Here is a 26,237-nt window from a genome sequence, read left to right as displayed (position 1 = left end):
TCCTTCCTATCTCAGTGAATGGGTCTCTATTATACCATTGCTTGAACTAAAACACTTGGAATTGTCTTTGATTTCTCTCTCTCTCACATGCTACATACAGTTCAGTAGTAACTCTTGTTAATTTTACCTTCAGATATATCTAGTATTTGTGTCCACCAACCACCCCCTCAAACCTACCCATTTCTTTGTCTGGATTATCGCAGTGGCCTCCTAACTTGTCTACCCACTTCTGCCCATTCCACAAGCACCTATTTTCTATACAGCAGCCAAAAAACCAGTTGCTATCTAGTCAACTGACTTATGTCAACCCCAGGTGTGTCAGAGTAGAACGGTGCTCCATAGGATTTTCAGTGGCTAATGTTTTCAGAAGTAAATCACCAGGCCTTTCTTTCAAGGCACCTCTCGGTGGACTTGGACCTCCACCTTTCAGTTAGCAGCCAAATGCCTTAACTGTTTGCGCCACCTGGAACTCCACAATGCAACCAGTGACCCTTTAAAAATTTAAGCCAGATCATGTCACTTTTCTGCCCAAAACTCTCCAGTGGCTTCCCATTACAGTCGGTAAAAATCTAAACTGTAGCGTGGCCTCCAAGGCCTTGCCTGATCTGACCCTGCCTACCCCTCTGACTTCTTCTCTACTTCTCTCAGCCTTATTCATGCTACTCCAGCCACACTGGTCTCTTTGCTGTTCCTCAAACATGCCAAGCTTGCTCATGAATCCAGGGCTTTAACCTATACTGCTTCTCTGCATGAAATGATTTTCACCTGGGCATTTGTGAAACTTGCTTCCTCTCTTGCTGTAGTCTCTGTTCAAATTTCATCTTATCAGAGTGGGGGGATAAGAGGGCATACTCTTGACCTGCTCAGCTACTCTAATAAGGTGAAATTTGGACAGAGACCTGAAGGAAGAGAGGAAGCAAGCTATGCAGATATTTATTCAGCTTATCTCTTTCAATTAGAGAAATCTGAATACTGACTGGATACTTGAAGATGTTGAGAATTTATTATTTATTTTTGTTTTAGGTTTGATAATAGTTTTGTTCTTCTGTTTTAGAAAAAGAGTCCTGATTTCTGTTGCCAGCCATAATGAAGTAACAATTATTTTAAGACAAACAACTATTTTCACACCCTGGAAACAGGCAGTACAGATCTGTGATGCTGGAGCGAAGGGAAACAAGTAAGGTAGGCCTTTGACTACGCTGGCTTTCTGCCTGCAGTGCGTTCCAGTCTGCAGTGCACAGAGAGGCATCCCAAGAGCACGGCAGTCTCTGAGTTGAAGAGACAGACATTGGATCTCAGGGAGGCTGAGGTGATTAGATGTTGTTGTGTGGCAGAGTTCTAGAAAAAGAGGTACTTGTAAAAAAAAAAAAAAGCCCCAGAAATTTGCATAGAGATCATTTTACATTTTTGCTGAATACCAAGTCATGCGGCATAGAATAGAGTGAAACTCCACAGAGGCTAACCAGGGAGCTTTAAGCTGAACAATTCTCAGAGCTCACCCAGAGTGGGGAGATGTTTGAACTCTGACCAGCCAGAGTGGAGAGTCCTTATTGACTACCCAGGACATTTAGTAGAGACCCCAGAAAGGTGTCTCCATAGCGTAAAGATAATCCCTACAGTAAAGCTCCATACTCATTCTAAGAAAGCTTGAAAAAGATCAAACTGATCTGCAAGTAACTTAACAGTCTGTGAGAATAAAGCCAAAAACTGTTTAAAGAAAGCAAAATACAGATGCTCGATACAATATTTAAAATGTTCATCATTCAGTTAAAAAAAAAACAAACTACCAGACACACCAAGTTGCAGGAAAATGTGATAAATAACCAGGAGAAAGATTGGTCAATTGAAACTAATCCAGAAATGACAGAGAGGATGGAATTAGCAGTCAAGGAGTTTAAAACAGTTGTTATACACAATATGTTCGAGAATTTAAAGGAAAACACAACATGATGAGGAAGGAAATAGAAAATATGAAAGAATCAAGTGGAATTTTAAAGATTGAAAAATATAACACCTGAAATGAAAAATTTCACTGGTTGGGGATTATAGTCACATTAGACACTACAGAAGAAACATCAAGTTGATTGATGAGGTTTAGAAAAAGGATTTAAAAGAGGAAAAGGAGACCTTTGCTTTTAGTGATACACACTAAAACATTTATAGATGAAATTTTATGATGCCTGAAATTTGCTTCAAAATAATACAAGTCTGGGGAAAAGGGAAGTGGGCCATGAGTTGCTTATAGAAGATAAAGTACAGGTTCATGGGAGTTCGTTATGCTTTTCTCTTGATTTTTGCATATTCTTGAAATTATTCATAGTGTTTGAAGAAAAGTCTCTGTTCTACTCTGTCACATGGAGTTGCTGTGAGTTGAAAATTGACTTGATGACACCTAACAGCAACTAATAAGTCAAAGTAGTTAGAATTTTTTTTTTCCTGTCTGAATCTGAAGAGGAAATAGGTCAATGAGGTAAGTCGTCTTCTCTCCAACACTTCTGATGTAACAGTCTTGAAAACTCAGCTCTGCTCTGACAGGCAGAAGCTGAGACCAGGCTAAAAAGTTGGGGCCCCTGTAGCTGGAGATACATCCCTGTTATTAGGATACTGCTCGGACATCCAGGGCTAGAAAGGTGAGGACCCAGGAGGAAGTCTTGGTCCAGGAGGAGCCATTAACATATGGTAGATACACCTGTTCAAGGGGAAGCAGGGTTGCACTCACCAGAGTTTTCTACCTGGGGTCCAGGTTGGGAAATGGGGTGGCTGAGTGATTGGTGCCATAAATACTTCTAATTTTCATCCATAAAGTCAACACGTGAATTTTTTTTCCTTAAAGTGCCCGGTGTAAAGTGATTAATTTAGTTAAAAACCATGGGGTGTACTAGGGGAGAGTTGGAATAGACTCTGAAAGTTAGGCCACAGAACTCCATCTACAACTGACCTCAATGTCTCTTTCCAACTTTAGTGCCAGTGACTCCACTAAATGAGCCTTTGGCTATGACATGCTGGTAACACCCCTGGGAAGGATGGTGCGCTTTCTTGCCTCTGCCCTTTGGATCAAACCATATTTTTCATCTCCCTCAGGCTACTTATAAGATCCATCTTAGTGACCATATTCCCAATTGTTTTCAGCTCGGGCATCCATAGAATGCTCTCCAATCGTTCAACTCTTGTAGCTCTCTAAGGTGATATTTAATTATGACAGGCTAGGTGTAGGGTTATCTTTTCAAGTATTTGTTCTTTTTGATTTTGTTGATTGATGACAAAGACACTTGGACCCTGAATATATTTCGACGCTAAGTCTGTGAACATAAACATAATTAAAATTATACCAATGCTGAATTTTTCTCAAGAAAACAAAATCGGGGATGAATACCATTAGGCCAACTTAACTAACTGATCAAACTTGATATTGCATAGTTAATTTTTTCAGTATTTTCCAGCTTCAGTTTTGTTCTCAAAATAGTCCCATCAAATTCAAATCTTTTTGATGTAAATTTATGATTTATTGACCAGATTTTGCTTAAGTGGAATATCACTAATTATAGCTTTTGAATTTTTTATTTTTTTCCTACCAAGTATAATTTTTTAACCAATTTTTCAGTTTCCAGTGTCAGAAAAATATAACACATTTTACCATGCACAATTTTAGCTATTTCAAGTTTTATTTTATTTTATTTCTACTATTAATAATTCTTATGAATTGGATAAAAGAGAGAGAGCCTTTTTTAATCAATGAGAAAGTTGGGAACAGTTTTCTTGAGCTATTCCAGAGGCACAGCCTTGGCGGCACAAAGAGGAGTTTCAGTAATTTTATGAACATAAATAATGAGAAAATGTTTTAACTCCCTGAACTTTTTAGATCTACATTTATTATTACAGTCTCCTGTATATCAGTATTCAATGATAACAAAAATATCTTCTAAGTTATACAATTTTATACTCTTTTTTTAGAGCCAGAACTTGTGATTTCCTAATAGTTTCATGTAGGCTATAATTGAATGATTAAAACCATTTTCAATACCTGTGTTGTTAGGTGCCCTCGAGTCGGTTCCAACTCATAGCTGCCCTATGTACAGCAGAAGGAAACACTGCCCAGTCCTGCAGCATCCTCACAATCGTTGAAATGCTTGAGCCCACTGTCCCAGCCACTATGTCAGACCATCTCATTAAGGGTCTTCCTCTTTTTCCCTGACCCTCTACTTTACCAAGCATAACGTCCTTCTCCTGGGACTAGTTCCTGCTGATAACATGTTCAAAGTACGTGAGATGAAGTCTCGCTATCCTCGTTTCTAAGGAGTATTCTGGCTGTACTTCCATGACAGATTTGTATGTTGCAGTCCATGGTATATTCAGTGTTCTTTGCCAACACCATAATTCAAAGGCATCAATTCTTCAGTCGTCTTTATTCATTGTCCAGCTTTCCCATGCATATGAGGGGATTGAAAATACCATGGCTTGGTTCAGGTACACCTTAGTCTTTAAAGTGATATCTTTGCTTTTTAACACGTTAAAGAAGTCTTTTGCAGCAGATTGACCGTAATGCAATACATTGTTTGATTTCTTGACTGCTGCTTCCATGGGTGTTGATTGTGGATCCAGTTAAAATGAAATCCTTGAAAACCTCAATCTTTTCTCCGTTTATCATGATGTTGCTTATTGGTCCGTTGTGAGGATTTTTGTTTTCTTTATGTTGAGGTGCAGGCCATACTGAAGGCTGTAGTCTTTGATCTCCATCAGTAAGTGCTTCCAGTCCTCTTCGCTTTCAGCAATCAAGGTTGTGTTATCTGAATATCACAGGTTGTTAATGGGCGTCCAGTCCTGATGCCCATTCTTCATATAGTCCAGCTTCTTGGATTATTTGCCCAGTATACAGATTGAATAAGTATGGTGAAAGGATACAACCCTGACGCACACCTTTCCTGACTTAAACCACGCAGTATCCCCTTGTTCTTTTCGAACAACTGCCTCTTGGTCTATGTACAGTCTCCTCATGAGCACAATTAAGTGTTCTGGAATTCCCATTCTTTGCAGTGTTATCCATAATTTGTTATGATCCATACGGTCAAATGCCTTTGCGTAGTCAATAAAACAGAGGTAAACATCTTTCTGGTATTCTGTGCTTTCAGCCAAGATCCATGTGACATCAGCAGTGATATCCCTTGTTCCACGTCCCCTTCTGAATCTGTCTTGAATTTCTGGCAGTTCCCTGTCGATGTACTGCTGCAACCACTTTTTGAGTGGTCTTCAGCAAAATTTTACTTGTGTGTGATATTAATGATATTGTTCGATAATTTCCACATTCTTGTGGATCACCTTTTTTTGGAATCAGCACAAATATGGATCTCTTCCAGTCTATTGGCCAGGTAGCTGTCTTCCAAATTTCTTGGCATAAACGAGTGAGTTCTTCTAGTGTTGTATCTGTTTGTTGAAACATCTCAATTGATATTCCGTCAGTTCCTGGAGCCTTGTTTTTCACCAGTGCTTTCAATGCAGCTTGGGCTTCTTCCTTCAATAACATTGGTTCTTGATCATATGCTACCTCCTGAAGTGGCTGAATGTTGGCCAGTTCTTTTTGGTACAGTGACTTTTTGTATTCTTTCCATCTCCTTTTGATGCTTCCTGTGTCATTTAATATTTTCCCTGTACAATTCTTCAGTATTGCAACTTGAGGCTTGAATTTTCTCTTCAGTTCTTTCAGCTTGAGAAATGCTGAGCACGTTCTTCTCTTTTGGTTTTCTAACTCCAGGTCTTGTACATTTCATTATAATGCTTTACTTTGTCTTCTCTAGCTGCCCTTTGAAATCTTCTGTTCAGCTCTTCTACTTCATCATTTCTTCCTTTTGCTTTAGCTACTCTACGTGCAAGAGCAAGTTTTAAGGTCTTCTGACATCCATTTTGGTCTTTTCTTTCTTTCCTGTCTTTTTAATGATCTCTTGTTTTCTTCATGTATGATGTCCTTGATGCCATTCCACAACTCGTCTTGTCTTCGGTCATTAGTGTTCAATGCATCAAATCTATTCCTGATGGTCTCTGAATTCAGGTGGGATGTACTCAAGGTAGTGTTTTCACTCTCGTGGACTTGCTCTAATTTTCAGTTTCAGCTTGAACTTGCATAGGAGCAACTGATGGTATGTTCTGCAGTTGGCCTCTGGCCTTGTTCTGACTGATGATATTGAGCTTTTCCATCGTCTCTTTCTACAGATGTAGTCGATTTGATTCTTGGCTAGGTCCACATGTATAGTCACCATTTATGTTGTTAAAAAAGGGAATGACAGATTACAGAGAAATGGCGGTGTATTCATTGTCAAAAAGAACATTTCAAGATCTATCCTGAAGTACAAAGCTGTCAGTGATAGGATAATATCCATACACCTACAAGGAAGACCCGTTAATGTGACTATTATTCAAATTTACGTACCAACCACTAAAGCCAAAGATGAAGAAATTGAATATTTTTACTAACTTCTGCTGTTTTTCAATACATGTATAGTGAAAAATAACAAATTTCTCCCCACACATTTCCTTTCAAAATTGGGATTTATATTACGTGTGTGTGTCTTATACACCAATACCTGCAGAAGTTAACTCTGACTTTCGTGCTGGTCTTCTACTCACCATTCTGTCAGCTTAGAGTGCATTGGAGAGGAGAGGAAGAGGTTTAGCAGTCAGGACTTAATAATGTCCCATTATAATTAGGAAAAGAAGCCCTGGTGGCACAGTGGTTAAGTGCTTGGCTGCTAACCAAAAGCTTGGTGGTTCGAACCCACGTAGCAATCAGCTTCCATAAAGATTACAGCCTTGGAAACTATGAGTCAGTTTTACTCTGTCCTGTAGGGTAGCTATGAGTTGGAATATACTCCATGGCAACAAGTTTTGTTTTTTCTTTTTTTTTTAATAATTAGGGAGGAGAGAATAAAAGAGTGACTTGCTTACCTAAGACCCACTTCATGATTAGCATTTCTGTCCAGGAAAACTGTGTGGTTTTCACTCTGAAGATTTGTTTCGGGTAGTCTGTGAAGGTTTCGTTTGGCAGCATTTTAATGCCTTCAAAACGGTCTGATGCATTCACAACTAACAATCCCAAGAAGATAGTAAAAGAAACTGCATGGGCTACGAACTTCATGAAAGGGCTCCTCAGGGTTCGTCCTAGCTGGAAAGAAAATTTGTACAAGATATGTTAAACTTGTAGCTCTAGATGGGTGCAGCTCTCTAGTTGAAACATTGCTTTTTCTGAAAGTTTAACCAGATAATTCTCTGTCTTGGATAAAACTGCTGGCTGAACCCCCACAATATTTTCTCTTATACTTTTTTGTTAGATGCTTGACCCAGTGTATTTTCTACTGACTTCAGTTTTTCATATTTAGAAGTCTTAGTGGGAATGGCTAAGAGAAAGGAGTAGAATACACTGATATCATGTACACCTGACTGTACCCCATTAGTTACTCCCAACCACCTGCAGGTGAATTTTATGCCCTTGAAATCTGGGGAGAAAAACTGTCTCAATAAAGTTCAGAATTAAAAAAAAAAATTACTCTTTGAATAAGTTCTGTTGTGCTTTTTTTTTTCATTTTCTTGAGTTTTAGGCTTAGATTACCTGTTTTCAACCTTTCTTGTATCTTTGTAAGTTTATTTAAAGCTATGCATTTCCCACTGAGTACCTCGTCAGCTGTGTTTCATAAATTTTGACATGTGATGTTTTCATTGATATTCAGTTTTGATTATTTTGTTATTTCCCTTTTGATTTCATTTTTAACTCAGGGGTTATTTACTATTCTATTATTAGGCTCCAGACATACAGGACTTTTTTCCTGCTTTTAAAAATTCTAATTTTATTGTAGCATGCTTAGAGAACATAGCCTCAATGGTACTCCTCTAAAATTAATTGACGTTTTCCTTGTGGGCTGCACATAGTTAATTTGTGTAATTGTTCCATGCGAGCCTGAGATGAGCCAAAAGATGCCCCTGTCAGGGAACAAGTAATGATCACATCTTTTCTATCTCATGGCGTTCTATCCAAAGGCTACTTAGATGCCTGAGGACTAAATTGGGGATTGCACAGTGAATCCTTGCTGACAGCCTGTTGATGAACTCATGGGCCTCCTCCAGGGTACTGCCATCACCCTCTGCTGAAGCACAAAGTGTACTTCTTACCCAAGTGTACTAATAAGATGAGATCAAAGAAGGAAACCTTTTCTGAAGCTTGGTTTCTTTTCCAAGGCAGATATTCAATAATAACCAGTGTCTGATTAATTGATGTTCACATTCTGCCATATTCAGGAGTCCTAGAGTGAAGTGTCACCCAGGAGAGAAAGTATTGGTTTAGCAGAAAATCAGTAACAGGGGTTTCTCCAGGTAAAATTTCCCTAGTTATGACTGTGCTCAATATAACATAAATCAGATAGCTTGAGGAAGTTCTTTTAATATGCTTTAGTATGGTTATTAGTATAAAATTATTTATTATGATTCATATGCTATAGAACCCACCTATTTTTTTTTAAAGCTAGTTTTTATCTTTTTTTAAGATCTCCATCTCAGGTCCAGTCATTGGGAATCCTTGATTGTATAAGAAAACTTACTTGGATTTACCTGCATTGTCAAATTGTCATATGACACTACAAGAACTTTAGAAATGGGAAAACCGTGGGTCCCACAAACATCTTACAAATGACATTTCTATGTAATGTTTAATTTTATTATTTACAGAAATATGGACTGTAGAGTATTTTTGGCAATAGGGAGATGTGCTAAATTCAGGATGCAGAGATTAAATATAAGGACAAATAAACTCACATAAATTCAGTAAAAAATGGGATTAAACCATATCTCATTTTGACTTCTGTGATATCAAATAGCTAATCTGAATTTTTCAACATTTTAACTGACTATGTTGTCATCTGGGAGCCTCATTTACCAACCAGGTCCTTGGGGTATTTTGATGTCTCCTGGGCAACATCCTTAAATAATCATCTCATTGTTTCTTGTCACTGTACCTTGATGGAGGTGGTAGTGAGAGGTGAGGAAGGTGGAGAATGACCACAGGTAGGGCTGTGTGTAGTGGGGAGAAGGGAGACTGAGGAGAGAGCAAGGGACACCAATTTTTTGGTTCCCAGAAGTGTCACAGAAATGTTGGAAAAAGATGGGGGACACTGTGATATACATGAATCTTAAGGGACTGTTGGTTAGTCTTCCCCGATCTTTATCCATGGTGTCTACATAGAGTCTTCTGGTGACCACCTGGATAAGGATGTGGGGATGTCCCTCCATCTTCTTGCCCAGGTGAGGAACCTGATTATAGTAATCTGCATGCAGCTGCACCCAAGCTAGCCTTGGGATTCTCCAGAAGCCCTGGTTTGAGGAATTTGATGTTCTTGTTAATCTCCTTCAAGTTTTTAGTCTTCTGACAGAAGATAAGTCTGTAAAAATTACTAGATACACTGCAAACCCTAAGAAAAAAGCCCTGCTAAGGCCATGCAGGAAGGTTACCCTGGGCTCATCTCCCACTTGATCTAGGTCATATGGAGGAAAAGTGAGGTTAGTAGTTGATGCTTCTTTCCTATTCTGGGCTTGAAAGCATCTTTTTAACTGGTAAAACTTTGATAAAGGTCAGATGAGATCAAATCATTTCAGTGGTTCCCTATTTCTTTTTTTATGACATTCCCTATTTGGATCACAAAGATAATTTTTGAAGCAAATTGCACTTGGGAAAAACTTCCTCTTTACAGAGGCTACCAGGTAAGGCAAAATAAAGAAGAAAAGTCAACCAGTATATGCCAGCAGTTATTAGTGAATCATTAAAGTTGCTTCAGGTAACACATTGAGGTGTAAAAAGAGATTGTAGAGCTTTGGGAGATGTAGACTTTGGCCCACTCTGTTTGGAGTGCACACAAGGAGAATCTGAAAACATGGGCTAAAGGCAACTCTCATTAATTTGACCTGAGGTGCTGAGGACATAGTCAGGAAATGCAAGCTTACAGCAACTAAGTCCCTGGCTCACTCAAAACTTCCTGGGCTCTACTGCCTATATCAGTGTGAGAGCAATTAAGTAATTCAGTAGAAATCAGTTCAGTGCCCTGAATTAGCTCAGACGCGCTGCATTGACAAGCCCTCAGGGGTGGGTGCTTGCATTTACTGGTTGGCACACGTCTGTGTGTAAGTGCCTTACAAGTGTAAGTACCTAACTTGGACTGGGTGGCCTGTGAGTCTCCACATCCCCATGGCCATGACTGCAGTAGATCATGCAGAGAATGTTTCCAGCTTCTTCCCCCAGTCTTTTACCACCAGAGTCCCCTTCACCAAACGCCATCCTCACTTTCCTCTAGGTGCCGTGGTCTCAAGCAGAGGCTCAGTTTACAAGGTGGAAAACTGAACAGAGGCAAACTTTGGATGAAACTTTTAAGAGACATGTACTTCTTTAAGGCCAGAGTGGTTCTTACATGTTAGAGAGATTCCTATGTATGCCTCCCCTTCAAATTCTTATTCAAAATGTCTAACATATGGCTCAAAAATCTGCCCTTTTTTGGGGGGTGGTTCACTAGGTATCTCTAATCTCACATTGCAGTTGGAATCCTAACTTTGTCCTAAGGGCTGAAGAGGTACTGAGTGATAGTAGGATTTAGAAGGCAGAGTTTCTAATGAAGAGAAAGGGTTAGAGTTTATCATATGGTGGTTTTGACTCCTCCCTTCTAGAAAAGTACTGCCAACTCTGAAGACCTAAATCAAGCCCATTCCAAAGTCAGTTAGCACTAAGATGTTTACATTCTGCGCACTGAGGGCTATAACGCTGCTCACAGAACTACAGAGGTGGGAGGTGCCGTGGTTAAGGCACCACAGATTTTTGTCAAGGTACTTAATTTTTTAGTTTCTCAGTTCCTTCATCTGTAAAATGGGAATAAAAATAGTACCTACTGCATACGGTTGATGTAAGGGATAAATTATTTAATACGTGCAAAGCACTTAGAACAGTGCCTGGTATATAGGAAGTACTCAATAGGTGGCACTGGCAGGGACTCAGGAAATTCCCCTAAGGGGGAACTTAAAAGAAACTCTACAGACTTTTGAAATCCTGTATGCAAGAGTTCACAAAGTTATGTGTTTATGCCATGAGCCCGTTTAGGGTATTGTGTGCAACAACATGGTGTTGGGTACTGGAGGCGATGGAGATAAAACAAGCTATAAGAGCTGATCCTTCAAAGTTGCTGATTTTCTAGGGGGGAGAGACACAGGCTGACAATTGTGGAAGGAAGTAGATGGAGAGATGGGGAGAGAAGGTTGCAGGGCTCAGATTGGGCTAAGTATAAAGCGATCAGCTTTATGGGACTCTTAAATCCTTCTCCAGCTGGGTGATGGGTGCTGGATTATTCTCTTGGATTTGGAGGCAGAAGCATTTGTAACATAAGAGCACTGATGCTGTATTTTCTGGTACAAATTTCCCCTCCATGGCAGTGCTTCAAAAATTGCATCATGATTTTCTTTAATCTAGTGTAGCTCTCTGGTACGGGCAGATGTGGAGGAAACAGAGGTCTTTGGAGACACTTCTCTCCTGGTTGGTCCCTGGACCACATGGTTTGAGGACCCCTGTTTTAAGCCATTTCAGCTTTGGCAAGGCAAAGTGGAGATCTTCAGAAGCTGCAGAGTCACTGCTTCGTCACTAGTTTCTGTTTGGGAGCAGGGTTGACGACTAACACTTTGATATTTTTCAAAGTAAGAGTTATGTGGCAGTAAGGACTGATAGATTGCACACTTCAAAGACATCGGGTAGGATTCTGAAGTTGTTTACAGCTCTCCCTGCCTGAGTCCTGGGACTAATTTATAAGGATAATTAAACAGCAAAGGTTAACAGGTAATAGAGGAAGTCAGCTTCTCCTCTCGCACTTTTATAATTAGAGCTTGTGCAGTTCCTCAGCATTTTCATGATGTTGACTTCTGTCCCAGTCCACCTGTTGTGGAGACACTGTTTGAACCCTTGAGGGAGACCGTTATTCTTTCAGCTCTTAGATTTTCACAGGCAAACAATCTAAATTATGAATCAGAATAGAATAGCAAAGGATGGAAAACAGCCTAATCAGCTGTTAAAGGCCCTTTGGCATTGGAGCCCTCGTAGAGAGGATAAAGAACTCTCTAGGAAAAGACCTAACTGAGAGTATCCGTGCATATAAGAACTCATCGGCCTCCCGGGGGGCTGGCTGACCTCAACCATGTTGGTGATGACAATGAGAAATGAGAAACAAAATTCCTGTTCTTACTGACCCTGACAGACCTGTTCCATGCACCTGGCCTACGGTTATCACCATATGAACACATCTGTGACATGGTTACCTTCTTAAACAATGTTAGTAAGCTGAGCTTCTGTTGACACCCTTAACTTTATAATATCCTTATTTAACCTTCTTTCTTAGGGATGCTCAAAAGTTAAAAGAGTGAAAGTAGAACTGACAGCCTTGGGAATTCAGTAGGAAAGAACTGATGAGGTCATTTTGGCAGGCTGATCGAGTAATTTTGGTGTTCCTGATAGTCCTGGAATTAGGACAGCAACTACTAGGAAATAAATGCACCATTAGGTTGGGAACAGAAATCTCAACATTTACTAGATATTGATGGATATTAGCCAGTTAATGAGGTTTAGCAGTGACGTTTTATGAATACATCTACTAAAAGAATATTAAGATCTAATTTTTTTTTTTTGAGGGGAGTATGTCATTAGAATATGAAATCACTGGAATGATGTTTGCATTTTCATGGAGTTACTAAACAGATGTAAGGGCAGTGGGCTCCTTGGCAAGAGGGATACTAGTACATTAACAGATCTCTCACTTTGCAACTCTTCTTGGGAGGACAGTGTATTCTGGGCATTGAGAGCCCTTAGAGAGGGCTGGTTGCTTCACGTGGCACATCTGACCCCTCTGTAATCCCCAATAATATCTCTCCAAACTTGAAAAGATTTCTTTCTAAATGGTGACAGAAAAGACTAAAAATACCTTGACTGTTTTATCTGTCCTTTGGCTGCCTCAGACCAAGTTTGACAAGCTCTTTAATGAGGGAATCTTTCCTGGTAATGAGGGAGCCACCAGGAGTCTTCTCATGCCACAGACTAAGGCTTGTCAGTCAGCTATCAATGCTTCCTCCACTGTATCAAGCTCAGACTTGGAGCCCAGAAAGTGCAGAGATATGACAAGTGGCTTAATAATCAGCTCATGTTTATCATTAGTGCTTTACTTTTTAGTGCTATTGGACTCTCAGATGTATACCTGAACAGATGAAAGGAAGTCCTAGCCATGGGATCAATGTCTCCTGCAGCTGTTTGTATTAGAATGTTCCAGAAGCTTGCTATAGGTGTGATCCCTATGTCTCATGGAGACATTAGCCCCTGTAGACCCAAGAAAGCACAGAATTTCCTTAAAATTTTTTTTTTTTCTTTTTAAATACATCTGTCTGGTATTGGTCAAGATTCTTTTCAGACCTACCAAAAACTAAAAATAGTATCTGGCATAAAATCTCTTTCTAAATCTTTTCCTGGGTCACCAGGCAGTCATAGGCAAACCAAGACAATTTACTGGTGTTGGCTAGTCCCATATGCCTGGAAGCTGTCACATTTAGTTTTACAGCAAAACTAAGGATTGGCAGCATTTTCTCCACCAAGTTGCTGTTGTTTTAATGGTCAACAGCCTAGAATTAATTTGGAGTTGAGAAAAAGCGGAGGTGAGGTTCTCTATCCACCGAGGCTCTGGGTAACGATCCAATTTGCAGTATAGACTAGATAATATGTGCCTAATACCGATGACCAGCTCCAACCCAGCTTTAAATCTTAGTTTTTTGTTTTTTGTTTTTTTTTTACTGACTGTGCTTTTTTCAGCTCATAATGAAGGACAGAAAAAATTGCGTTCACCTACATATGTATCATTTGAGGAACTGTGATTTAAAAATCCATGGCATGATAGACAAGCTCCTCAATAAATGTAAGGTTGAACACTCCAAAGATTGAACCTAAGGGCTTTTGGTTTTAATACCATTCTGTAGGGAAGGAGTTTGAGTCCTGATCTTTCTCTATGACATTCCTCCTCTGAGTCAGTCAGTTGATTGTCACCCTGGTTAGGTGGCCTCATCAGCTGCCCTGAAGTCTCAGGGCCTATCATTCTGGCATGAGTTTCCTTTAGTGGAGTTGACAAGAGGGTAGGTTTGCTGATGACACTTTTATTAACTGCATTAGCTGATCAAATTCCCTGTGGAACTCATCTCCCTGTAGTCATATTTCTTCTACTGAGTGTTGATTACCTAAGCTTAATTCCTTTTTCAATATATCACTAGGTAGATGCAGCTTTGGAACCTTTAATGTCAATGAACCCATGAAAACATATTTCAAAATGACTGCATGGTTTGGTCTTACAGGTGCTAACTTGCCTGAAGCTGGAGTGACTGCTGGTGCTTTCTGTGGCTTCTGCCTAAATGGCTGGGCTGGGGGGATGGTGGAGCAGACAGCATGGCAGCTCGGCTCCTGTGGGTTCCACTCTTTCCATTAACAGCGGGCACCAGACACTCTCTCTTCCTTATGAGGAAAGAACCCAGTCCTGCATCCTTTTTAGCTCTCCCTCTCTTTTCTTTGCCTTTCTCCTTCTTTTAGCCTAATTTGCTATCCATGTGGGTCAGTGCCCCGTCAAGGATGCCAGGCAAACTAGGGAGATGGGGAGATGGGTCTGCGGTGGCCCATCATGAGCACGTTTGACTCTCAGCTTTACCACCTACTAGTTACTTCTCTGAGTCTGTCGTTAAGCATATATGTCATAAGGCAATTGAGGGAGTAAAGTGAGATATTTGGTGAAAAGGCATCAGCGAAGAGAAAGTACTCAGTAAATGTTGGCTATTATTACTACCATTATTGTAATTATTATCACTGTGGGTTTGGAGAACACGTTTAGGACATTTACATAATTAAAAGGGAAAAGTGCCTTTATTCTCTCTCTGTTCCATTATTGATTCTTCAAGATTATGCCTCACATGTTTAAAATTTCCCATTCTCTCTCTTATGTCTCTTTTTTAATGCTGATTATAAAAGAAAATAGGGTCTTAGCATTTTCCCTCTTACGTGGTTTTCCACTTAGTGAGAGGTATTTCAGGGCTATTTTCTTTAAATGTGGGAAAAGATCAGCTGCTGATTTGAACAAAATGACTTCGGGTAATGCTAAGATGAGAGAAGAAATAACCGCAAACGACATGCACCTTAAGCAGTCTGTACCTTGCTGCACGGAGCAATCCAATAGGCTATGGCGAGAAAAGGGAGGCCTATGGAGACTCCAAAGACAGCCAGGAATTTCACAGCGATAGACTGTTGACGTAAGCCTGAGAGATTTTCATACCACATGGTAAGCAATTGCTGCTGACAGTTAGGATGAGCAACGAACTGTAGAAACAAAACAAAAACAACAACAAAACGCAAACAGGAAAATGGCATTGGTAGCACTTGAACAGTATACGACCACCTGAATCGTTCCACCTAGAGGGGGCAAGGGGGTGGCCTGAGTGTTAGAGCTGGTGCGACTGGGTCAGGTACCTACTGGGCCTTCTGACTTGGGGATCTGGGACCAGTTATATCAATGCTTGATAAACTGAGGACCCAGAGAAGTCTCAGGCCACAGAGAATGGCAGCCAGCTTCTGGGTAAAGGCTTATCTCCAATCTCAGCTGTTTGGCTGATCAGAGGAAGCTTATTTCTGGGCAGGGTTCATTTGGGAGGTAACACAGAGCATGGATGGAGCATGGGTGGGGTTTTGGAGTCAGATAATCAGTTTGAAATTTTGTTCTATCATTTATCAACTAGGTGACCTTGGGCCAGCTACTTAACCTGTCTGAGCCTCGATGTTCTCCACTGCAGAATAGAGCCTATCACATTATCTTGGAGGATTAAATGAAGTAGTGTAGAAAGGTTTTTCTCTCTTTTCCTAGTAGCCTCACAAAAAATGCTTTATATGTTTCTAGAAGACTTGCAAAAACTCCTCTATTTCCCCACTGGATCTCAGTGGTATTCGGCTTAGATTCATGGAGCTTTTTGTGGTAGGATGGAGCACTGACGCATTGTATCCTCCAAGTGTCCCTTCCTTCCAGGTGTGTAGCCATCTCACCACCACCTTCCTCTCTCGGAACTGCACTGCCCTAATGCATAGGTCACAAGTTGGGCAAGATGGGCCCTTGGTGGCTATACGTGTACTGGGTGACGTGGCTTCCTGGATATGGCTTTTTGGACTAGGAGTGAAACCTTAACATTAATTGAGCCAGTGAAGTTTTCTCTCCTGGGTATTTGGGGCTGGGATTGAGAGAGGCAGTCCCTTTATTTAGTAGGGAATTAGCATGTAAACTTGGGATATCTGGGCAGTCATCTTCCACCATGTAGGCTAAGTAGCAAAATAAGCCAGTTAAAAAGAGAGAAAGAAGAATGAAGAAGATAGGCTGAGAGCTGAGATAGTGCCTGACCCTCTCTGGGACCCAGCTCTACTCTGTCCATGTGGTCCATGGCACAGGCCACTTCTACAGAATTCTCTACTTTCTGCTTCATTCAGCAAGTGGGCTTAAGTTGCTGTAACCAAAACATCTTTTTTCTGAAAATATTTGTTGCTACTTGTCATTTGTTTAGTTGACTCAATGTCCTGGCCAGGAGAAACTGGTAATAGGAAATATTTAAAATTTAGGAGAATAAAATTTAAATTTGAGAAAATTATACTCATTAGCTTATTTTTTTCCTCTGCGACATGAGGAACCATTATTTCTTTTGGTAGCCCTGCTCAGGGTACCCATTTGCCACAGGAGTGTTGCTGGGACCGCTGGATGAGACGCAGATAGAGACTGACTTTTCATCTGATTACCCTGGAGGATAAGATGCAAATTTTTATCTCATTTGCCTCATTAAGTATTAAGGTGACATGTACAATGATTCCTGGGAAATGCCAAACATTTCCTTTTCACTGTAAGAACAATATACATAGACCTGTTTTTAAAAATTCTCAGTGCCGACAGCAACATGTCCTCATTTTCATTTTCAGGAACTCACAGTAATAGCCAAGTGATCTATGAGGACACCATCAAAGGTGTATCAGGCTGTGCAGCCCCTGCCAATATTATTACTTGAACATTAGATGCAAATGAGACTTTTTTATTATTGGATTCATAACCATTGTAGTCTTTCCCTCAGAGAGTAAAAGCAACAGACTCTTATCAACCCAGGGAGGAACCCCCAGGCCAGCAGGTTATATGATTTCCTGGCCCCTTTCCAGCTTAGAATAAGTGGAGCAAGTGACAGGGAAATTATGCAAATGTTTCAGTAATTCTCAGAACCTGGCCATACCACACAGGTCCCAGAGTGGGATGGCATATGGGAAGGGGCCCAGGCAAGTTAGCCTTCTTTGGGTGCTGAAATGGCCCTGATGTGGAGAAACTCTCAGCTTGTTTAGAAGGTGGGACATGTGCACATGAAATAGCAGAAGACGACCACACAGCTCACCCAGTGGCTTCCTGCACGGTGGCTGCTTTTGGAAGGACTCCAGTCCCAATCCCCCTCTTTGTCTATATCTAGGGGGAACCCATCCCATGCTGCCTCCTGCGGACAAGTCAGCACAACAGATTGAGCAGCAGAGCCTCCGGAGGGGAAGAAGTTCTGAGAGAGAACATAGTGGGGACTATTCCCACTCTTCCTTGCCCCCCTCAGAGCAAGACAATGGTCCTGACTGAAACAAGGGGGGCTCTCTTGGGACTCTCTCCTCCTCCAAGTACTGTGCTTTTATGCAAATAATGCATGCCTTCCATGTTTGTTTGCAGACTGTGCCCTCGCTCCCTTGAGGTATTTTCATAAGTGCGCTATGTGAATTTTTTTTACTGGAAATGTGAAAAGAAATTGACATAGCCACTTAATTGTCACAGCTGTAGTTATTCCTCCATGATAAAAGCAACCTAGCTTCAAATATGCTATTTATTTGTACATAAACAAAGAACAAAACAAACCTGATGCTGTTGAGTCTATTCTGACTCACAGTGACCCAATAGGACAGAGTAGAACTGCCCCATAGGGTTTCCAGGGAGCTGCTGGTGGATTCAAACTGCTGACCTTTTGGTTAGCAGCTAAACTGTTAACCACTGCACCACCATTTGTACATAGACTTTATAATATAATGCTTCTAGAAATAGCCAGTAGTAGTGTGTATTCCAAAAAATCAAACCCACTGCTGTCTAGTAGGTTCCAACTCATAGTGACCCTATAGGACAGAGTAGAATTGCCCCATAGGGTTTCCAAGGCTGCCACATCTGTCTTCTGCAGAGCAGCTGGTGAGTTCCAACCACTGAGCTTTTGGTTAGCAGCTGAGTGCTTAACCACTGAGCCTCCAGGACTCAGCAGTGTGTATTAAGGAAGTCCAAATAGGTATTTACCTTAATATGGGCTCTTTTTCATAGTTGTAGCAAGCTGTCGAAGACAACTTTGTGATATATAGTTCAATATGTATCAAAGGATTTTTTCCCTCTGCTTTTGAAGCACAGAAAAATATTATTCCTGAGCCAAGGAAGATGAGAGTAGTAAATGAGGCACACCAATAGGACACAAAGAAAACTCTTAACCAAAAGGGTACACAGGGAACAAAGGCAGGAGGAACTTGGCGTGGGAGAATTTGCAAAAGCAGGGTCAGAGAGGAACTTATGGGAGAAAAGCCCATGGCTAGAATAGAATGGAACTCAGGATATCAGTGTTGTCTTGGGCCTGCCTCTCTCAAAAAATGATGGAATGGTCAAGGGACAGTTGTCACTAAGAGCTATGCCTAGGCCATTTCTGCTCCAGACTATTCTGACCCAGAGCATGGCACACTTTTAGGAAAGTTACTCAAGGAAAGAATTGATGTGACTGCCTTGGTTTTCCCAGTGACATGACTCGAACACTTGATAGCAGGGAGTTTGTAATGGCTGGAGCTGAGGCTCTGTTGTGTTTACATGGGGCTGAGCAGCCTTTTGGGAGAAAAGAAACCAAACAATATCTACCAATTGGGATGGTCTGTCCAGCAAACTAGGTGGAGGAGGGTGCTAAGACAAGTTAAATTGCAAGAAGAGGCAGGAGGGGGCTCTGAAACAGAATTCCCTGTAATAGAAAAGGAGACTGGTGGGGTGAGCCAGACTGGGAAGTAGGATCTGAGGGTCAGGAGGGACCATAGTCCATGTGACTGCTGGTTCTGGAATCTGTCCCAAGCCAACTGTCATGGTGCCATGTTTCCACCAACTTTCATGGTTAATGTAGCAGCATTTGTACCCAAAGCTAGTTCGTGCTTACATCTCACCTAAAAGTCTTCTTGCTCCCAGTCCCAGCTGACAGCTGAGAACATACTTCTGGCATATGGGGACTCTTGGGCATATTAGCCAAACCTTGTCTCGTTTGCTTTTAATTCGTCTGTGAGTGTGGTGTAATGAATTACTTACTATGGCCTTTCTCGCCATGGTCTTGTAACTCCCACCCAGGTGATTGGTTGGGATTGTGCAAATAAGAAATTGTAGCCCACCAAAGGTCAGTTTTGCCTTCAAAGAGCCAATTCCAGAGCAGAGAGAAGAGCCCACCACCACCAAGGAAGGAGAAACCGGCAGGAGAGACTCACAGGAAATTGCGCAGTGGGCTGTCTGGCCCACGGAACAAGAAAGCTGAGTGCCTTTGGGCAGAGACTGAGGGCCAGGGAGAAGTCTGTGCCTGACCCACAAATTTGGGACTTGCCAGTGTCCACAACTGCATGAGCCATTTCCTTTATAAGTTTTGTGAGTTCTTTGAGATGTTGCAGTGAATTAGGGAACCCAAAGATGGGAGGGAGAGTACTTAGGGGAGAGGGAGTAGTTGATGTTAGAGATGATGGAATGGTACAGCAGCTTGGAAAAGTTGGACATTTGGGACATCTTTAACCTCCGCCTCGTAGAAACCAGCTTTGTGCTGATCGTTAGAAATTATTTTAGTTGGTGTCAGAATGGTGGATTTTGTTGCAACAGCCCAGACTCACTGGTTTTGGAAAAAAGGATAAATGGGAGAATGAGAAACCTTCGGTTTCTGGATAGGATAAAAAACACCCATGGATTGGAGCCGCTGTTATGTTGCAATCAGTTACCCAACACAAAAGCTATTCGTGGGATTTGGGAAGGGTAGATCTAACTCCTGAGGAATTGGCTAATTGGATGCATATGGAAATAAAGCGTGATAAGGAAATTGCCAGACATAAAATTCCTTGGTTTCTATTATCTGTAATAGCTGCAATGGCAGGGAAAAAGAATGTAGGGGCTGATTTTAGCCCTGAACCCAAGCCCAGATCCGGTCCTAGTCTCAGAGCCAACCTGGAAAGGAAAAATCGGGTTGGAAAGACAGGAACTTCCTCTGTGACCATTGGTCACCAAGAAAGTAGTCTGGGAGGGAAATGGGCAAATCCAAGATACTGTAGCAACCGGGGGGTATAGTGTAAAGGACTTGTCTCAGTTTGTAGATCAGTATGGTCAGCTTCCCGAGGAACCATTACTAAAATGGACTGTGAGAGTGACTAATTTAGGGGCAGTGTCTTTAGTTCTGAATGCTGCAGAATGGAAGAGACCTTCCTGGGGCTCTTGGACACAGGAGCTCAACGTACTGTAATCCCAAAACCTGTCAATAAAATCTTGAAGGGGCCTAAGGTTAGACTGGGGGGTGGGTATGGGGATGCAGTGGTTGATGGGACGAGAAGTTGGAGGATTTAAACAGATTTGTACAGATCTTGTATGAAGTAGTTGCATCTCCCTTACCTGAATGTATTATTGTTATGGATGATGTTGTTGTTAGGTGCCGTCCAGTCGGTTCTGTTCTGACTCATAGTGACCCTGTGTACAACAGAACCAAACACTGCCTGGTCCTGCGCCATGCTCACAATCGTTATGCTTGAGCCCATTGTTGCAGCCACTGTGTCATTCCATCTCATTGAGAGTCTTCCTCTTTTTCGCTGACCCTCTGCTTTACCAAGCATGATGTCCTTCTCCAGGGACTGATCCCTCCTGACAACATGTCTGAAGTATGTAAGACGTGGCGTCACCAACTTTGCTTCTAAGGAGCATTCTGGTTGTACTTCCAAGACATATTTGTTCATTATTTTTGGCAGTCCATGGTATATTCAGTATTCTTCGCCAACGCCACAATCCAAAGGCATCAATTCTTCTTCTGTCTTCCTTATTCATTGTCCAGCTTTCGCACACATATGATGCGATTGAAAATACCATGGCTTGGGTCAGGTGCACCTTAGTCTTCATGGTGACATCTTTGCTTTTCGACACTTTTAAGAGGTCTTTTGCAGCAGATTTGCCCAGTGCAACACGTCTTTTGATTTCTTGACTGCTGCTTCCATGGGTGTTGATTGTGGATCCGAGTAAAATGAAATCCTTGACAATCTCAATCTTTTCTCCATTTGTTATGATGTTGCTTATTGGTCCAGTTGTGAGGATTTTTGTTTTCTTTATGTCAAGGTACAGTCCATACTGAAGCCTGTGGTTTCTTATCTTCATCAGTAAGTGCTTCAAGTCCTCTTCACTTTCAGCAAGCAAGGTTATGTCATCTCCATAACACAGGTTGTTAATGAGTCTTTCTCCAATCCTGATGCCACATTCTTATTCATATAGTCAGCTTCTTGGATTATTTGCTCAGCATACAGATTGAATAAGTATGGTGAAAGGATACAACCCTGACGCGCACCTTTCCTGACTTTAAACCACGCGGTATCCCCTTGTTCTTTTCTAACGACTGCCTCTTGGTCTCTGTACAGTCTCCTCATGAGCACAATTAAGTGTTCTGGAATTCCCATTCTTCGCAATGTTACCCATAATTTGTTACGAGCCACACAGTCAAATGCCTTTGCATAGTCAATAAAACACAGCTAAACATCTTTCTGGTATTCTCTGCTTTCAGCCAGAATCCATCTGATATCAGCAATGATATCCCTGGTTCCATGTCCTCTTCTGAATTTGGCCTGAATTTCTGGCAGTTCCCTGTCAATATACTGCTGTAGCTGCTTTTGAACGATCTTCGGCAAAATTTTACGTACGTGTGATATTAATGATATTGTTTGATAATTTCCCCATTGAGTTGGATCACCTTTCTTGGGAGTAGTAGGCATAAATATGGATCTCTTCCATTCACTTGGCCAGGTAGCTGTCTTCCAGATCTCTTGGCATAGATGATTGAGCACCTCCAGCGCTGCATCTGTTTGTTGAAACATCTCAGTTGATAGTCTGTCAGTTCCTGGAGGCTTCTTTTTCACCAGTGCCTTCAGTGCAGCTTGGACTTCTTCCTTCAGTGCCGTCGGTTCCCGATCACATGCTGCCTCTTGAAATGGCTGAAAGTTGACCAATTCTTTTTAGTATAATGACTCTGTGTATTCCTTCCATCTTCTGTTGATGCTTCCTGCGTCATTTAATATTTTCCCGGTAGAATCCTTCACTATTGCAACTCGAGGCTTGAATTTTTTCTTCAGTTCTTTAAGCCTGAGAAATTCTGAGGGTGTTCTTCCCCTTTGGTTTTCTATCTCCAGCTGTTTGCACATGTCATTGCAATACTTTACTTTGTGTTCTCAAGCTGCCCTTTGAAATCTTCCGTTCAGTTCTCTTACTTCATCATTTCTTCCTTTCGCTTTAGCTACTTGATGTTCAAGAGCAAGTTTGAGAGTCTCTTCTGACATCCATTTTGGTCTTTTCTTGCCACATCAGCAGATGAAGGTCCCGAAAGCTTGGCTCTATCCACATCATTCAGGTTGACTCTACTTTGAGGAGGCAGCTCTTCCCCAGTCATCCTTGGAATACCTTCCAACCTGGGGGCTCATCTTCCGGCACTATATCAGACAGTGTTCTGCTGCTATTCATAAGGTTTTCACTGGCTAATTCTTTTCAGAAGTAGACTGCCGGGTCCTTCTTCCTAGTCTGTCTTAGTCTGAAAGCTTAGCTGAAACCTGTCCACCACGGGTGACCCTGCTGGTATCTGAATACCGGTGGCATAGCTTCCAGCATCACAGCAACATGCAAGGCCCCACAGTACAACAAACTGACAGACACGTGGGGGTATTGATATGGATATTATGTCTAATTGGGGAACACTCCCTCTACCTGATATTGTAAAACTGAAGGCATGTAAGTCAGCCCTTAGACCAGTGTTGACTGGACATGCTAAATGGGAACCATTAGAATTGCCTAAACATACTCGGGTTGTTAATTTGAAACAGTATAGGATATCTGATGGAAAAAAGGAGATTACTGCCTTGATTAAAGACATGCTAAAGGCTGGGGTTTTGGTGCCAAACAAATTCTCTGTATAACAGCCCTGTCAAAAAAAAAAACCCAAACCAAACCCGTTTCTGTAAAGTTAATACGAACTCATAGCGACCCTGTATGGCCTGTGAAAAAGGCAGATGGCTCATGAAGGGTGACAGTAGACTATCAAGGCCTAAATAAAGTAGTTCCACCTGTGGCTTCATCTGTTCCAGACATGGTATCAACGGTGCAGAAAATACAGCAGGCTAAAGGAGACTGGTACTCAGCGATCTTGCAAATGCCTTTTTCTCCATATCAGTCTCTGGAAAGAGCCAGTCATGGTTTGATTTCATTTGGGAAGGATCTCAGCTTGCTTTCACTACATTGCCACAGGGTTACCCGAATTCACCACCCTACTTTCATAGTTCGTTTAGAAGAGACTTGGAGTTGGTGAATATCTCAAGTGTAATGATACATTACATTATGATATTATGTTAATATACTGAAGAACGGGCTAGGGCTGATTTAAGTACAGTGGTGGCCCACATGACCAACAGAGTCTAGTTAATAAATCCAGCAAAAATCCAGGACCCTGCCCAAACAGTGAAATTCTTGGGAATAATTTGTGCAGGAGCCACCTATGACATTCCGCAGGCAACTAAGAATAAGTAGTTGTTACTACCTACCCCCAAGACTAAGCAGGAGGCCCAATGTTTGGTTGGTTTATTTGGATTTTGGAGAATGCATATTCCACATCTGGGAATATTGCTGGCCCCCATCCATAAAACCACTCGGAAGAAAACTGCATTCAAATGGGGGCCAGAGCAACAGCAGGCTATGTCTAAATTACAAAAAGTAGTTTCACTTTCCCTGCCTTTAGGCCCTTATGATCCACATTCAGACATGATTTTGTAGGTGTATGCCACATGTGCTTATGCAGACTGGAGCTTATGGCAAAAACCTGAGAATGCTGCCCTATGGCGACCACTGGGCTTCTGGACTAGAAAGTTTCCAGATGCTGCAGCACGGTACATGCCATTTGAAAGGCAATTACTTGTCTGCTATTGGGCGTTGATTGAGACTGCCTCAATGACAGAAGGACATAAAATCATCATGAGACCTGAAACACCTACAATGTCTTGGATGATGTTAGAGAAACACTCTAATAAGGAAGGTGGTGCCCAAAATAGTTCCATAATAAAATGGAAATTGTTCATACAAGAACAAGCCACTGAAAGAATGCAGGGAGGCACCCACTGTATCCACTTTTCCCATAGATCCTACCCTGGAACCATATGAGAAGCTGCCAGAGCCCATTGCTCCATGGACAAAGCCCTACGAACAACTTTCTGCTGACGAGCAGAAGGCTGCTTGGTTCAAGGATGGCAGTTCCTGGGTACGTGGACAACATGTGATGTGGAAAGCTGTGGCATTAAGACCAGCAGATGGAAAGACTCTGATTGAAGAAGGTAAGAACAGGTCAGCTCGTGGGCTGAATTCCATGCTGTCTTCCTAGCTGTGATGGAAGAATTGTACAGTGTTGAGAGCCCATATGTTTGGATTTCTGCTGATTTCATGGGTAGTGGCCAATGGCCTAGCTATATGGTCAGGCAAATGGGTGATGGAAATTTGGACTATTAAGGGGACACCCACGTGGGGCATGGACCTATGGAAAGCACTGTAGGAACTTAGAGGGTGTATCAGAGTAGGACATGTCAGTGTCCATCAGAAAACCCCCCTTCCTGGATTAGAAGGTGATTGGAACCAGCAAGTGGACCTGTTGGTACACTCACTTGAGGTGGCCAGTTGGGTCCATGAAATGAGTGGACATGGGGGTGCTGTATCAATGCAGAGATGAGCTGAATCTAGACACATTTCCCTTGTACCTTCTGAGGCACAAAATGCCAAGAAGGACTGCTCTGTCTGCCAGCAACAAAGACCGAGGTTGCAGATGGCTGTGGGGGCAGATTCCCTGGGCGGAAGACCCTGCACATAGCTGGCAAGTTGATTACATTGGACCAATGATGCCAGTGGCACTAGGTGGCTACAAATAGGTCCTCACAGGAATAGATACCTACTCTGGACTGGGCTTTGCATATCCTTTGTCAGAGCAAATGCCAAAAATACCATTAAGGGATTTGAACAAAAGATACTGTACCAATCTGGGCCACTGAGTTATACTTCATTAAACCAAGGAACATGCTTTACAGCCCACAGGGTGCAGCAGTGGGCCAAGGAACATCATATTAAATGGACATACCATGTTGCATACCACTCTTAGAATATGGTTTGATAAGAGAACTGGAATGGGCAATTGAAACATTTGCTATCTAAAATGAGGGGAAATGAAGGCATGAAGGGCTGGCTTACATGCCTTCATGAGTGTGTGCTCACACTCAACATGAGGGGGACAAAGGGAGGACCACCATTGGACAGATTCCTAAACTTCTCTGTGGGATCTGGGGAAGAGGGGGTGGGGGAGGGTGCTGGTGCCACTGTACTGTTCTTCCCCATGTGAGCTAAAATTACTTTTTTCCTGCTGGATGCTGCGGTTCCAGGACCAGGGATGCAGCAGCGGGTGCCAGAAGCAGGGGTGATCCTTAAGCAAGAGACTGTAACTACACCCCTGAACACGTATGCCAGAATTCCCAAGGGCCTGATGGGATGCATTTTACCTTCCCCCCGTCTGGCACAATTGGAGTTGATAGTGAATACTGCCGTAGTGTTATATCTGTGTAACCCTACCCAACATGAATGGGAGTGGACTGAGGGGGAAGCACTTGCTAGACTGGTCTTGCTACCAGCTATCTGGACTAGCACAACAGCTGAATCTGCTGTTCCCTCCCAAGGTGGAAAAGTATGGGTAAAAATAAATGACAGCAAGAAGAAGTAATAGCTGAAGGTAAAGGAATGAAGAAATGGGTTATGTAGTGTGAGAAACCTAACACTATGCTCATACCTCAAGAGAGACTCAGAGCAAGGGAATAATCT

At 41.9% G+C, this 26,237-nt stretch overlaps 1 protein-coding gene across 5 annotated transcripts in view; it reads right to left on the bottom strand.

The window, feature by feature from the left end:
* TRPC7 (transient receptor potential cation channel subfamily C member 7) overlaps positions 1-26,237 on the bottom strand; it is a 182,335-nt gene that overhangs the window by 58,807 nt on the left and 97,291 nt on the right. For 3 of the 5 annotated variants that reach the window (XM_004384691.1, XM_004384692.1, XM_004384694.3), the window contains 2 exons: positions 15,227-15,391; positions 6,934-7,150 (listed from right to left, as the gene is read on the bottom strand). In XM_004384691.1, coding sequence (XP_004384748.1) covers positions 6,934-7,150; positions 15,227-15,391 — 382 coding nt within the window. The remainder of the gene's footprint in view (positions 1-6,933; positions 7,151-15,226; positions 15,392-26,237) is intronic. The other 2 variants (XM_004384693.1, XM_004384695.3) reach the window with 1 other exon arrangement.

Source organism: Trichechus manatus, unplaced genomic scaffold (assembly GCF_000243295.1).
Source record: "Trichechus manatus latirostris isolate Lorelei unplaced genomic scaffold, TriManLat1.0 scaffold00127, whole genome shotgun sequence".
Taxonomy (NCBI): Eukaryota; Metazoa; Chordata; class Mammalia; order Sirenia; family Trichechidae; genus Trichechus; species Trichechus manatus.
The sequence above is the reverse complement of the archived record's forward strand: the minus strand, read 5'-3'. Positions and strand labels throughout refer to the sequence as shown.